The sequence below is a fragment of the Prosopis cineraria genome, unplaced genomic scaffold, assembly GCF_029017545.1.
Source record: "Prosopis cineraria cultivar Desert tree isolate PC_DT_omini unplaced genomic scaffold, ASM2901754v1 PC1, whole genome shotgun sequence".
NCBI classification, from domain to species: domain Eukaryota; kingdom Viridiplantae; phylum Streptophyta; class Magnoliopsida; order Fabales; family Fabaceae; genus Prosopis; species Prosopis cineraria.
This window is the reverse complement of record NW_026555332.1, coordinates 25,402,668-25,418,859: the sequence shown is the minus strand read 5'-3', so window position 1 is coordinate 25,418,859 and position 16,192 is coordinate 25,402,668. Positions and strand designations below refer to the sequence as shown.

Genomic DNA, 16,192 nt, shown 5'->3' with positions numbered 1-16,192 from the left:
CCTTCCATTAAGCCTTAGCACTTTAAGAATATAAATCTTTGCTTGTGAGCTTGATTTGAATCTCCACTAACTACCCTATATATTGCAATTCTTTTGTCTCCTTATGATAGCATGATGTGGACTTGTCATAATCTCATACGGATTTCTTTTCTCTCTCCCAACTCATCTTGAATCCTATTCCTTTGTTTTCATGTGTGTGATCCTATAACTAGAGAAAATTATTCACTCTCTTGTAAATAAGGCATGGGCATTTACATATATTTAATTTTTATTGCATCAATAAGGTTTGATTAATGTTTTGATAGCCTCACAAATTTATATCCATTTGATGCATGAGATTTTCAGAGTCTTTACAAGCTTATATCCTTTTGATTGCTTGAAACTTTCAAGGTCCTTGCAATTTCATAAATTAATTAATTTATTATCATGTACATAGTGATAAATTATCGCATGTACATAGTTTTGAAATCGTTGGTTACATGAGACTTTCAGAGTCATCGCAAATTCATAAATTAAATAGCTTCTCCTATGCTGCAATAAACTATCACGGGTATGTATAAATATTTTATTCATAAATAAAAATAAAAATTTTTCCTAAAATAAATAAATAAAATAAAATATTTTTCAAAGGTGAATGTACAATATGATGCTTTCACAAATGTTATTATAATATTTTTCCAAAAAATTATTTCTCATAAATAAAGAAATAAAATATTTTCATAAATACAAACTACAAACCAACCTTAAAATTATTTTATAAAAAATTTAATAATTAATATTTTTCTTAAAAATTCCCAACCAAGAGACAAGCACACACATTTTTACCCCAAACTATATAGGCTTTGATCCCACAAAAGGGTACATAGGCCTCAGGGTTTCATCCTAAGTTAAATCGAACTTATAAATAAATAAAATTTTTCCTTTTTAATTTTCTTCCTTTTTTTATTAAGGATAATTAATATATCTTGTAAGGCTATTTAAATTTATATAGTTAATTCAAGGAAATCATTCATATGAATGGGTGTCATGGGATGCCTAACACCTTCCCCACATATAATCAACTCCCTTACCCTTTTTTCAATACGTAGACCATATGTTAAAAAAGTTTTCAAAATTACCCTTTAAAATTTTGGTAGCGACTCCTAAACATTTTTTTTTTATTTTCCTCCTCAGGAAATTCTAAATAGGGCACGACAGAGTCAAATACTTAATCTTTATAGAGAAACATAATATGAATAGATACATGAAAAGCTTACGTGTTTCTTGGCTAATTGGGAATAAGGGATGATAGAAAAAACTTTAGGAGTTTAATCCTAACCAAAGTTGTGTTTAAAAGGATTTTAGAAAGGTTATAGAGTAAATCTAATGCTCAGAAAGTGAAAGGAAAGGGATTAGAAGGATTTTCAAAGATTCCCTATTATTCACATGAGAAACAGAGCATTAGAATTGATGCTTATATTAGAATAAGAAAACTTATTCCCAAATATGGCTGGCTATTTTTGAATAAGGCTTGCTATTTTGAAATAATAGATACAGATTTAGAATGCAATTTAAGTCAACTTCTAAAGGTCGTAACTCTTTCATTTTAACTCCAAATTAGGGAAATTACCTATGGTTGGAAAGCTCTAGATGTCTAGTTTTCAAAGGAATAGACCACTTGAAAATTTAAAGTATTCTGAGAGATATGACCAAAATGGTGAATAAAGGTAAAGGAGGTTTTTCTGATGATCTAGATGCATTAACAACCAACTTTGAAAACTCAACAATTTCATATAAAATCCATTTTGAATGAAATAGATGTATTTGGGAAGATTTACAAGTCTATTTTTAAAGGAAAGAAGTTTTACATTAAATGGATTTGTATATTAAGAGATATATGAAAAATACTAAATAAAGGTCAAAACATAATATCTCCAAAACTCTTACCTCAAATCATAAACTTCAAGTATTAATAATATAACTCACTCTAAGTAAATATAAATTTTAAGAAACTTTATGAAGTTAGTTTTCAAACAATATTTAAGAGAAAAAATTTTCAAAACTTACGAGATATAATTGATTAAAAACAAGATTAAGGTTATATCTCACTATATGTTTTAAAACCAAAATGTGTGTTAAGATTTAAAATAAAATCATATAAAAACAATGAGTTTAACATAAAGATTAGAAAGCCTAATGATATTATACCCATCAAGATCAAGGCTATGATGGATCCAAGCTTGTGTGTCTTCATTCACTTAAGTTTTTTTTGAATCATCTTTCTTTTCATCTTTATGGTCTTCATTCTTGAGTGAAGCATACTAATGATAACAGTGGCTTCCTCTTCATGCTCACTCACATTGGATAACCTTCAATAATATATATATCACGAACAAAGTGGTTAGTCTAAGTATTAATATGCATGGGAATAAATATAAACATTATTATGTCATGCATGCATATAGTTAATTTATATTTGTTATCATCAAAACTTAAGCTAAACATAATGTCATAATACATTATGTCTAATAAACATGAGGAAAGTTTATGGGCTAAAAAATCTCGACTAAAATGGCAGTTGGAAGGAGATAGAAATACTTCCAATTTTCATGTTATTGTTAATAAAAGAAGGGTAACTTGCTTTGTTTTGTAGATTCAAGATATGGAAGGATGTTGGTTACATAACCCAAAAGACATTCAAGAGGAAGTGGTTAAATATTTTTTCAACAATTTTTTATTAGAATAAGGACATTAATGTTTCACAAATGGAAGAAGAACTAAGTCATATCAATCTCCCCAAGCTTTTAGACTCTCATTGTCAGATGTTAATAAAGCCAATAGAAGATATGGAAATTGAGATTACTATGTTCCAACTTAAAGTTGAGAGCTCCCTAGCTCTTAATGGTTATCATGCTGGCTTTTTTCATCATTATTGTCACTTTTTTAAGGTATGATTCATAAAAATGATAAACAATGTTTCATATGGGATATGTTTTCAAGGAACTTAATAGAACCTTTATTACATTAATCCCCACATGTGGTCATCCAGTTTCTTTCAAATATTTTTGACCAATAAGTCTTTGCAATGTTCTCTACAAATTGTTTGTTAATAGTTTATGCAATAGACTTAAATATATCTTAGATGAGTTTATTATCGATAATCAAAATGCTTTTTCAAGATGTTGTTTGATTATTGATAATATTATTATAGCTTGTGAATATATATGTCTAGAATTCATAAAGATTGAACATCTAAGATAGGATGGTGTGCTTTTAAACTAGATATTCCAAAGGCTTATGATAAAATGGCCTAGCAATCTCTTCAAAGTTAATGGAAAAAATGTACTTTCCTGCTTACTGGATCCATATAACCATGTATTATATTAGCACCATTTCTTGTCGGGTTATTATCAATAGTTCTCTTTATAAGGTGTTAATATACATGGTCAAGTTATTAGGCAAGGAGATCCATTATTCCCTTTTATGTTTATTCTTGGTGCTAATTGTAACATCCTGAAAAATTAACCTCCTATTAATTAAATTAATTAAGGGTAGTCAAGCAAAATTAGTGTGGTATGGGTCTAGAGCAAGGTTGGGCCACCTGGACATAAAAAAGGAGAAAAACAAAGAAGAATATCTTTATGCCAAATGCTATGGCACGTGAGTCATGTGCCATAGTGTAAAGTTTCAGTTTTCACCTTGGGCTTTACTTACACATCCACACCTTATATTGCAATACAATAGAATAATAAAGATACAGCCCTTAATTTATTTTTAAAATGTGGGATCTCGACTTCATAGAAAATATGTTCAATAGAAAGGGCTAAAAAAAGTGCAAACTCATACCCACTTAAAAAAATAAATCAACTAAATAGTTTCCCAAAATTTGGCCATGCACCGCGACGGACGTGCTCTAGCTTTGTGACATGCGCCACGGTGCATATATTAGATTCCGCTATCATGACAGATTTCTCATACAAGCTTCCACCACACGCCATTTTCACATCTAATACCGTTGGAGTAATTCAAGTGCCCACATAAAGTTTATAACATAATCTATCTAACGAGACAAGATTAGACATAATCTAATAGTCTAATCTTAAATTAGACACCTAGGGTGCAAAAAGCTACTTTTCTTTCAAAATTGAGCATCCTAAGTGTTCAATTCTCATATCTTATCTCATTAAACCTATTTAAGCCTTGAACCAAATCCAAAAGGACCAAATGCACCTGATTAACACATCATATCACATATATCACATCACAACCATAATTTGACCTCTCAATGCCACATTACACACTTGCAGTCTTACATGAGGTAATGCACATAACTATATAAACAAAATATACTTGTTCCACTTTCAACCATCCTGACTTCCACATATAAGGCTAAGCCTTATCATATGGTCAGAAATCACAACCCACTTAATTTACACACAAATAGAGCCAAGCCTCATCATTTAGTCAAGTTCATACAAATACATATTACCACACTAATTTCATATTCATTACTTAGGGAACAAGCTATACAACATAATATATACTTACTTAAATAGCATCTAGGCCTACCCACGTATTTACCACTGTGATACACTCGGTGAGATACAATATTAATTATACAAGCAAGTTATCAACAATATTACCATATATACACATGTACACACACATATATGCATCCTAATTGGCAACCAGAAACTCTTTATACATTAATATTCATTCATTACATATAAAGCTAGTTATACCACTACTAAATGAAGCTAATCTTTTCTCACTTCCTTTCTCAATCTTCTTGTCTTTTTTTCACCTATATACAAAGCTAACGCAGTGAGACCTATATCCCAATAACCTAGATAAACCCCAATTATCGAGAAAAATAAAATACATGTGGTACACAAGCACCGTGGATGCCCCAATGCTCAATATTATATTGTTTGAAAGTTCTAGTACTACAAGTGGTACATTATTCATTGACATCCCTAGTAATTATGGATAGAAAAAATTTGTGGTCCATATTAGACAAAGTCACTCTTGGCCAATGCTACCTCTTACTAATGATGAGCTTGGGCCAGTCCAGTCACATGTACTTGGTCTTATCAAATTATCAACTTACAAATTTAGTCAAAGACATAAGGAGAGTATAAGGTGGTATATTGATCATGCATATCATTCTATAACCATATATGTGGATTTATGAGACATGTTATATGATTTACTATGCCACTTCACATACGCACAAACTGTTCTTACATATGAGTAGTTGATTAGACTATTTGATTATTAAATACTCAACTCACCCTGTGGTTATATTTTATAGGTGAAGACTCCAATAAGGGCAAGGAAAAGGAAGGTGCAACCGAGCATGGATGGGACTAGCTTGCAGTTGTATAGTCCTTTTATCTATTTTTGGTTTGTAATGAATATTAAATGTATATGCCAACTTAGGACATATATATAATTTTGTGACACACTTGCATGATCTTTTGTTGTGGCAGTGGGTATCTCACCTTGGACTTAGTGTATCTGTGTTGTAATGGCTGTGAGAGGTCGAGATACTAGTGCAAATGTTAGTTTTGTATTGATTTATATGATATATTGACCATTGAGTTGTTTGTGAGAAATTATTACTCCTTGTGAAATTTATGTTGAAAATGGGGTTTTGACGGCCAATTCTTATTTGGAATGTTGTGGTTGTGATTTGAATGTTTGAACAAGTTGTTTGTAGTCCATTTGAGTTAGGTCAAATGGTTCCACAGCTATTAGCATTTGGTTTTGGGAGTTTGGATACCTTGGTAGTGTTTTTGAAGGAAAAATGAGCCATTTTAAGTTCAGGTGTCCAAATCTCATTTGACTTAATGTTTGGGTGTGGGATTAGTGTTAATAGTTAGGCGGCTCTAAGAACTACATGTGGAATCGGACGTCAGACGATGAAAATGGCATGCTTTGGAAGTTAGCCTAGAAAGCTATCATGACAGTGGTCATGTATCGTGGCACAAGGCACAGAGAGGGGGCATTCCCCTTTGTGCAATCCGCTGCAATAAATGATGTACTACGTAGCGACGCACTGTGCCTATGTGTTTAGAAATATTTTATTTTATATATTACAGTTTGATGAATTTCTTATACTTCTGTTAGCTTATTTAATTTGTTTTAAACTATAGTTTGACCTCAAACAATCTTAAAAAAAAAAAGTTTTTCTCGGGATCCCATTTTCTCAAACATTTTCTAACCCTTATGTTATGATGACTATTTGTCTTGGAATTAGACTAATCCTGGTTATCATAATGATGTTCCGTGTTTGGCATTCTGTGCGTTTGGTAATGTCAGGGATGACGTTACACACATCATGAATTTACATGACTTATGGAATTATGTATAGATTTTTCATCTTTTAGCAAAGAAATGCCATAAGATATTTATTCTCTCATCCACTTACCTTTACTTCTTGCTTTAACTCTTCTTTTGGAGGCTTATAACCTAGCATGATTAGTCATTAAGGATGAGATTCGATTGAGAGAATCTTAGTATTAAACAACATCATCCAAACATACAAAGCAAAAGCTTGTAATAAATGACATATGCTTGCATTATATGACTTCATTCATAACTAACATAACAACTTGATGACATGCTCAATGCTTCATACATTTTACATGAATATGGAACACTTAAAAACAAAGCTTCAAACACTCATTCATCATTCATACAAGCAAATAAATCATACATATCATACAAGTATAAATACCAAGCACGTAATGAAGAATAAGTCTTCTGTCCTTTTATTAGCTCTGAATATTCCAAAGTATATATAATTCATTTGTGTACGACAAACGAAATTTAATGGAGTGATTGTCAGATCAAACGAAATTTAATTTAAAATACGACAAATAGATCTAGAAATCAGAGCTTTTATGAACGCTACATGAATCTGGAAATTGTTGATGGAAGGGAACAATAAATCACCTACTTTTGGTGTGTCTGGGTGGTTGTTGCTTCGGGGACGATGAGGTAGAAGGAGAAGAAATGTAAAAAGCATTGGGGTCAGAGGAAACATCAACAATGAAGGTTTGACAGAAGAATAAATCTTCTAGCGAGTCATTCACAGCAACAATTGAATCGTCAGCCTTGATCTGTCAGTTTTGTATAACAACGCTGATGGTTTCTAGTAGGTTCTTCACCAAAAATATGACTCAGGTGACGCTGCATCTAACGGTGGTGGAAGAGATGAAGTGGGAGGAACAATGAAGAGAGAAGAGGTTGATGGTGGTGAGGGATGAAGAAGAAATATTTTAATGGAGTGCAAAGAAGATTCATAAAAAATAAGTTATGAATTTTTTTTGGCCAACATAAAAAAGAGACTATGAATAGGTATCATTATTATTATTTGAAAAAATATTAATGAAGGATCACTAAAGAAAATTTATATCAATTAAGAATTACTTATTGTCAAAATCAAAATGGATAATTGTTAATTCAAGTTAGTTTTTTATCAATAAGTATTTATTCGAGTTTTAACAACAACTCATTATAAATTAACAACAGTTGATTCGAGCATTTTTTTCATTTGAATTTTAATAACTAATCCTTAACTGATATAAATCTCCTTTAGCAGTCCTTCATTGTTATTTTCTCTTATTATTTTGGGTCAAGTGTTCCCGTAATGGAGAGATAATTAATAAAAATATAAATACATTAATATATCATAAAATTTTAAAATAACTAAATAAAAAAATCATTTTTACTGAACAAAGACCCACAAAGATATCAATTATCATAAAATCTTAACATTGCTAAATAACAATAATTTTTATTATTATAACAAAACATAAAATAATCTTAAATTTTTATATTATAATTATTTTATAAAATTTTTATACTATTTAAAAATTATTTATTTTTTTTTATCTTAAACTAGTAGCAGATGAGAAACTAATTGGAGCATGGGATTTGGTGAGTTTATCATCTTTCTATCAAAATAAGCTTCATGCCATTTTGATCGGAGTTGGATTTTCTCCTCTTCAAAGGAAAGTATAGGAGAGATTATTGCGGATCTGGATTATTAAATTGAATTTAAAAATTTTGATGTAATGATTTTTAAAAATATAAAATTAATTTAAACAGTTTAAATTTACAATATAAAAACCGTGAAGCAAAAAACAAGAGAGAGAAACCCAACCCATTTTGATCCATTGCTTTTCCGTCGAGAATCTGGCAAATGCTAAGGAAAGCCCTCACTGTTCATTGCTTCGATCTCGGGTTAACTTGACTTTAACAGGATTTTTTTTTTTTTTTTGTTGGGTTGCCTTTCGATAGGGGTTTGATTGGCTTTTTAAAGGATCATCAAGGGTTGACTATTGAACAAATCTTGACCAGGATCGATCTCACATAAAGCAAACTTTTAGGCCCAGATCGCTTAAATAAACAGAACGCAATTATACATGCCATTTTCAGAGTCATCATTCCATACTGCAAATAGTTGTTGTAAAGTGCATCATCCCACTGTAAACAGTATATATCTACAGTGAAATAAATACTAATTTATATTTTTTAAAATTTTTTATATTTTTAGAGATGAAGATAATTTTATTCTAATTTGTAAGAGGTGAAAAATTAAAAAATGTTTATATTTTTATTATAAATGAGAGAAACACATAGCAAAGTAGTTGTTACGTTTTTTTTTTCTTTTTCTTTTTTAACAAAAGAATTCAATATCGTTGAATGAATATCAGAAGTATTACTGCACAAACCAGAAACTTAATAAGGCAAAACAATGAAATAAAGCAAAGGACGAGAGGGTCAAAACCAGAAAAAGCAAACCAAAAGCTGCAAAGAACAACCTGTCAATTAAAGATCAACGAGTGATATAGATCTAGTAATATTTTTTGAGGATAATTTTTTTCTTTAATTAATTATGCTAGAAAAAACTTAATAGTAAATTTATTTTACAATTTGGTTTGAAAATTTACCTTATTAATAAAAAGAACACAAGTATGAGAGACTAGTATTCATCCTTGAGGCAACACATTTAAAATAGAATAAGTTATTATTTATATTTTTAATAGGGAGAATGACAGTTAAGGATCCCCTAAGGATATTAATTTCAATTAGGGATCCTGAAAAATAGAAATTTCAAATAAGGACCGTGGTCCTTAATGGGGATAAAAAAACATTGAATTGTCGAAAATGCCCCTGAGCTCAAAACAAAGATACCGTGCATGAGAGAGCCCTATTCCTGCTCTGTTTCGGTGTCTTCCTCGGTTGCTCCTTCTTGTCGTCTTCCTCTATTTCAGCTCAGCCGGCTGCTTAGTCGGTGATCGGGTTCTCTGTATCAAGTCCAGGGGTGCACAATCGCTGGTGAGAGGTCCTCTATTGTTGCTCCCATTTTCAGTCCAGTGTGCGTGCTCTGTGTCCGGTACCCCCTCTTCTCTTCTTCCAGGTTCGGTGCCTCTCTCTGCCTTTCTCTCTCTCCTTCCATCCCTCGGTCTATTCTTCGGTGGGGGCGAGAATGATTTTGTGTTTGTTGTTGATTGTGCATTTTTTTCCTAGTGTCATTCCAGTAAGGTATTTGCAAAAGAGAAGAAACTGCAGTAATATTGATTTGTGATCCCAAAATAGTTCCATATTTTTTTATATTTATGCGATATTCGAACCTGATTTTTTGCTCTATTCTATGATTTTGCCATGAATTTGGGAAGAAAGAGTGAGAAGCCTTTTGTTCGTCTGGTATTTTTATGTTGTAAGATGAATTTATTTTGTTCTGTTCTTTTGCTAGCCGAGCACATATACTGGCAATGAACTGGAAATTTTGTAACAGTTGGTTATGTGTCTTTCAAGAAGCAATGAAAATCGGCCCACAGCTGGCTGTTTTAAAACATAGGGTCGTTACAAAAGGGAGAAAGGCACTGCTTAACAAGGACTTTGGACTCTTCCTTGATTCCTTCCATGTGTTGCACCGAAACTTAGGTTCTACATTGGCATGTTTGGTGTTTGGTCTCTGGATTTGGAAAAGCTTTCCTTTTCATAATAGAAGAAAAACATAAATATAGATTGTAGCAGAAAGGTCGATAAGATATTATAGACTAATAAAATAGTTAAAAATAAGGGAGAATGACAAATAAAGAGCTTGTAATAACATTAATGCCAAATAAGGAATTTTAGTATTGAAACATGGTTGAAGGAGTACTGAAATTTAGAAACATCAATGTTGAAAAGTCTTAATTTGACATTAAAGCTCTTATAATGTCCTCATAAAATAAAAGTTTGGCAAGGTTCTTCCGACTTGAAAATTTGCTTGTGTAAAAGACGAATGCAATCTTGAAGTTAGGGAGGCTGTGACTATGACTTTCTCTGACCCTTGCATGTTCTATGGAGAAAATTCAGATTTCATGTTTGGTAAATCTAATAGTATTATTTTGTGTATTCATTAGTGACGTTAGATACATTCAATAGTAGTTTGTTTTTTACCTTAATTATTAATGTGCAGGATAATGGCTAAAACAAAAGGAAATCCTTTAAGGCAAAAAAGTTGTTCTGGTTTAAGCAAGTTCAAAGAGGCATATCGTAACAAGTATACACCAAGGAAATGATTTGAAAAAACTCAACGCAGAAGCAGTTGCAGCATGGAAAAAGTTGACATCAGAAGAACAAGATCACTATAAGCGTCTGGCTAAGGACGAAAACGCTGGTATAAAAGCTTATGAGGTATGTTGTTTTTGACCTCAAGCATGAAAAATGTGATGAATTCAAGTAATGGTGCTGACTTGTTTTACTTGGACAGATTCCATTTGAGACAAGGTGTTCTCCGACAAAGATGAAGGAAGTTTTTGATTATATCAAAAAGCAAAAATCTTTGAGGGATAGGGTTAATAGAATAGGATTTGGTAAGCTTTTAAATATTAAATGTCACAAGTTGCCTAGAGATTTATGCGACGAAGTGATGAAGGCATTTGATCCTCCTACATCATCCCTTTTCATTAGAGGTCAAAGGAAAGTCATCAATGGCAAAGCAGTTCATGCCTTACTTGGCTTGCCTAATGATGGGGAGATAGTTGATATGAATGGGGATAAGAATAAATTAAAGTTGCTAAACAGGGAGTTTAAAAAAGTATCCTATAATGTAATTAAGGACAGGATACTCTCGGGGAAAGAAAATGATAAATTTGAGTTTCTCTCCATTCTCTATTGCTCAGGGAATTTTCTTTGTCCAAGTTTGAGTTCTAAAATAAGTGATAAACTATTGAAAGTCATGTCCATGTTAAATTTGGGAACTGTACATTATGATTGGTCATCTTTTATACTATCTGAGCTTGGAAAGGAGGTAGCTGAATATAAAGCATGGGAGAAGAAGGATGGGTACAAAAAAACTGTTAGAGGATGCTTATTTCTTCTTGCGGTATGTAGGTAAATTAAGATATAATTTGTTATAAGTTAATTATTTTGCAAAATTCTATGGGTTATATGATATAGATGTAAATATGCAGATTTTCTACTTTCAAATGTTTCCATTGGAGCCAATTGTGGTGTTATCGCAAGAAGATGCTCTAGAACATTGGACAGAGGAGAGAGTGACAACACGAGTTCAACTTGAGAAGGCAAGTGATCATGGCATTTTGTATCACCCTTCTCGAGGACATGACAGCTTCTCAGTAGAGCTTCCAGAAATGACTTCATTTTATGATCCGGTAAGGGCAAAATGATGGTTGTTAATTAGCAAAGTTATTTTTTATATAATTTTAAACATGTGACATTTTATATGGTACAGGACATAAAAGAGGTATATAAAGATATTGTGACCTTTACATGTGGAATTGCATAAAGACTCCTCAAACTCCAAGATAAAAGAAAAGGAGAGGAAGTTGTTGAACAGCATGATGGTGAAGAGGAAGAGGAGGAAGAGTTGGACCATGATGACAAAGAAGAGGAAGGAGAAGAGACAGGAGATGAAAATGAAAAGGAGGGAGAATTCGGAGAAGATGAGAAGGAAGAAGAGGAAGGACAAGTAGAAGGAGATGAAAATGAAGAGGAAGGGGGATCTAGAGAAGATGAAAAATAAGAAGAGGAAGGACAAGTAGAAGGAGATAAAAATGAAAAGGAGGGAGAATTGGGTGCACAAGAAGAAGTAGAAAAGCCAATTAGAAAAAAAGACTCTAAGGGTGAAAGGACACTAAGACAGTCACAACGACAAATAGTCAGCACTATTCATTCACCCTTTTTGGATGATAGAGGGAAGGCAAAAAGAGGACATGAAGAAAGAGGACAATGTATAGAGAAAGAAGTTTACCAATACTGTACAAAGTCTATTCCACCCAATGAGGGACATGAGTATGATATTCTACCTTACTAGTTCATGCGTTCATAATCGATTGGTTGATATAATTTTGTTTTTTGTAACAGGAAAATTGTGGAGATTGAGCGGTATTATGTGACAAGATATGAATGCAAGTGTCTAGGTCCTAGACAATGGATCAATAGTTCGGTGAGCAAGTGTGCTAGTTAAAATAGATCAAGTTGCAGTATTATGTAACAGATTTCATATTTTTTATAGATCTGATTGTGGAATGTATGTCATCTTTTGCCTTAGATAGTGGAATAATACTGCACAAGAGGAATGGGGCAACCTTACTATGCCTCCTCTAACAATGGTAGGAAAAAATGTTAAAGTTAAGATATAATTTGTTATGTGTGACAGTTTTCTATCTTGTGAATTGACTTTATCTGAATGTGTAGGAACAATTAAGTGAAATGAGGAGTCAGGTATTGTATTGGTTGGTGACTCATCCACACAACAGAGTGGGCTCTCAAGTCATGACGTCCATTTCGAATGCTGGGCATGCACGATCCAAAAGATTGAAATCATAGTGTAGACATTTGTGATATGTAAATTAAACCTTTATGTAATTAAGTTTTTTTCCATGGCTTCTTGTATATGATACAACAATTAATTTAAAAAAACTTTGACTACATGTTCAAGAAATTTGACAAACTGTTATTGATTTTCATTGACTCATGTTACTTTCAAAACTGACGTCCGGTTTTTCACAATATATGTTACGGAATTTTCAAGTGAGGTTGGTGGAACACAAATTGTGCCTAGCAACTTATCCTTACATAATGAAGTCCCAATTCACGTTAGGCTCTTTCAAAACATACATGCAGCTTTTTTCCATGTTAGGTTAGGACATTCGCAAGAGACTTTGTTGGAACGCAACTTGTGCCACGTCGGTTTTCATCAAATAATAAATTTCCAAGTCACATTAAGAACTTTGACAACATATGTTAGTTACTTTTCCAACTTAAGTTACCAAATTCTCATGTAAGGTTGCTGGAACAAAACTTGTGCCAAATGGCTTATCCTTACGCAGTTAATTCCCAAGTCACATTAGGCTCTTTCAAAACATGCGTTCACCTTTTTTCCAAGTTAGGTTAGGCCATTCCCAAGTGACTTTGTTGGAACCCAACTTGTGGTAATACTTATCCTTTAACAATGAATTCCCAAGTCACTTTAGGCACGTTCACAACATATGTTAGTTATATTTGCAAGGTAGGTTAGGGAATTTCCAACGACGGTTTTTGAAACCCAATCTGTGGCAAGACTTACAAAAAAAAGAGTTCCCAACTCATGTTAGGACATTTCACAATATACGTTAGCTACTTTTCTAACTCAAGTTAGGGAATTCTCAAGTAAGGTTACCGGATCTCGATTTCTGACAGGTATCTTCTAATAAACAATGACACCTAAGTGGAGTTATTCATTTCACAACTTATGGTAGGAATTTTTCTTACTTTGGATATGAAATTGCCAACCAATGTTATTGATTCCTATTATTTGACACGTCTCTTAATTGTCTAAAATACTGCACAAAATTTTAATCCCAAGTAAGGTTCTATGTTATCAGTAGTTACATTAGCAATATCCCTATACTACGTTAGTGAATTCAACAGTCTTATGCCATGACAGCATTTTTACTCGGACAAATTTAGACCTGAAATTTTCATCAGCTTTATATTACACTAATTGCAATACATGTACACCATATTTGCATCTCTTTTTACCCAAAAAATATCCCAACTACCTAAATGGTACCTATGCAGTCCTTATAAAAAAAAACATAGACTGCAATCCCATTTACATAACCTATCACCTCTACAAGTACAAAAATATATGAGGTGGCTGCCTATACAAAAGGTTATTCAACAGCAAAATGCACAAAATAAATAAAAACCATATGCATTTCAATTTTAAACTAACTAATATGCATATGGTTTTCACCCCCTTTCAATCCCTACATTGGATTGGGATTCCTACATCTATTCTTGGTATGTCCAGCTTGATTACATCTTGAGCAATAATACACTTTTTTATTCTGAAACTGTGACTCTCTTCGCTTGGTAGGTGGTTGCCCTGGGGGACGTGTAGTCAGTGGTGGTTCCAAAAAGATATTCTTTTCATAATCTTCATAATGTAACTCGGTCAACTGAGGCATGTCAATGGTTTCCATCGGAATCATTGTGGAGCTGTAAATTTTTTCTTGTGCACGAATAGTGTAGCATTCTTCAACATATGAATACACATTACCCTGAACTAATTTTATTGCTGCACATGCATGTGCACAAAGAATTCCTACCATTTGCCATTCTTGACAAGAGCATTCTCGCAATGTTAGATTCACTCTCAAGTCATTGTTTCCTACCTTCACTAATATCATATTCACACTATAATGTTCAGCCACCATAACTTCAGCTCTCAATGCATTCTCCCTCAATTTTGCCTCAACACATGATCCAACTCCGTTTGACCAATTCGCCATTTCTATTTTGCTATTGTATAGCTTCCTCGCTAATTTTGCTCGATGCTTATTTATCAACGCACATATATGATGTTTTCTCTCTTTCACTAACCAAGCATTAAAAGATTCAGCATGGTTTGATGTTATATTATCCCATCTTTTGTATGGAAATCTTGCTAACGCCCAACAATTTATGTCCTCATTTATTTCTAACCATCTTGCCAACTGTGGGGAGAAAAATATCAAATGACCCATAACAACATGAAATTCTTTTTCCAACCTTGCATATGCAATATTATCCAACAACTTAAGTGCATCTTCCTTGGTCATCCCATCAATCCTTCGTATACCTCTATTAATTTTTGTAAATTCTGAGCTGTAATTTTCTTTGACATGACGATAACAAAAAGCATGTCGATTGCCATCAAATATTGCACGCATTGCACCAACAATAGCATTATGCCTATCTGACACAATGGTCAATTGAACTTGGTGTGTGATCTCTTTCACATTTTCAAGAAACCAAGCCCAATTATCATATGTTTCTCCACCCACTATTGCATAAGCCAAAGGAAATAAGTCATTATTTGCATCAATTGCAGAAGCTAATAGTAAAATTCCCTTATATGAACCGCTTAAATGACTTCCATCAATAAACAAAATTGGACGAGCACCTTAGAGAAACCCTTTGATGCAGCATCCATATGCAATAAAAAGTCTATCAAATCTATAATTTGTCGAGGCACCCACTTTACAACTGTGTCTAGGTCCGTCTCCTTTAATTTCTCACAAAGCCATGGAATCAACATGTATGACTGTTGTGGAAGCCCATGTATTTCCTCCAATGCTCTATCTTTTCCCCTCAAAGCTTGTCGATATGTGAGATTTAACCCATACTCTTTGTAGAGGTCTTGTCTAATCTCATTTGAAGTTTTCTCCACATTCCCCCTCACAGCATCAATGATGATTGATGATGTCAATCTTGAGTTAGCCTTTTGCTTTAATAAGAGGTTGTCTTGTGCAGAGTGCATGTGTTCATTGTGGAATTTTTTCACACACAATATAGAGGTTGTCTTCCCAAGAGCATAAGCTGATATCTTCCATTTACAACCATCAATATTGCATTTGACAATCATCTTCTTAGGGTTATTTCTCACAAATATGTAACCAAACCTATGAGCAAGGCTGTATTTATATAGTGCTTTTCTGAATACAATTGCATCATCAAATGTCTGGCCAACACCCATAAATAAATCCTTTCATTTTACCGAATTAACCTCAGGCAGTGGTGCAAGAGCATTTTATGTTGAACATGGCAAAAAGGGTGATATACTTTCAAGCTCTTGCCTACAGGGAGATCTTGGCAGTGACATGTTAACAAATTCTCCATCCTACATTTACAATTACTTACAGGTCAATATAAATGGTCA

At 32.9% G+C, this 16,192-nt stretch overlaps 1 protein-coding gene across 1 annotated transcript; it reads right to left on the bottom strand.

Moving 5' to 3' along the window:
• Window positions 1–14,258: 14,258 nt before the first annotated feature.
• Window positions 14,259–16,009, bottom strand: LOC129323092 (uncharacterized). Its single transcript, XM_054969687.1, has 2 exons — window positions 15,437–16,009; window positions 14,259–15,383 (listed from the first exon to the last, which is right to left on the bottom strand). The coding sequence occupies exons 1-2, from the start codon at window positions 16,007–16,009 to the stop codon at window positions 14,259–14,261; spliced, it is 1,698 nt and encodes a 565-aa protein (XP_054825662.1).
• Window positions 16,010–16,192: the final 183 nt, after the last annotated feature.

Excerpts from the sequence above, each read along its gene's own strand:
- LOC129323092 (XM_054969687.1), bottom strand. The coding sequence starts at position 16,009 with ATGGGTGTTGGCCAGACATTTGATGATGCAATTGTATTCAGAAAAGCA. Across the intron at positions 15,384-15,436 it reads CATCAAAGGGTTTCTCTAAG|GGAATTTTACTATTAGCTTC; the intron begins GTGCTCGTCCAA and ends GGTTCATATAAG.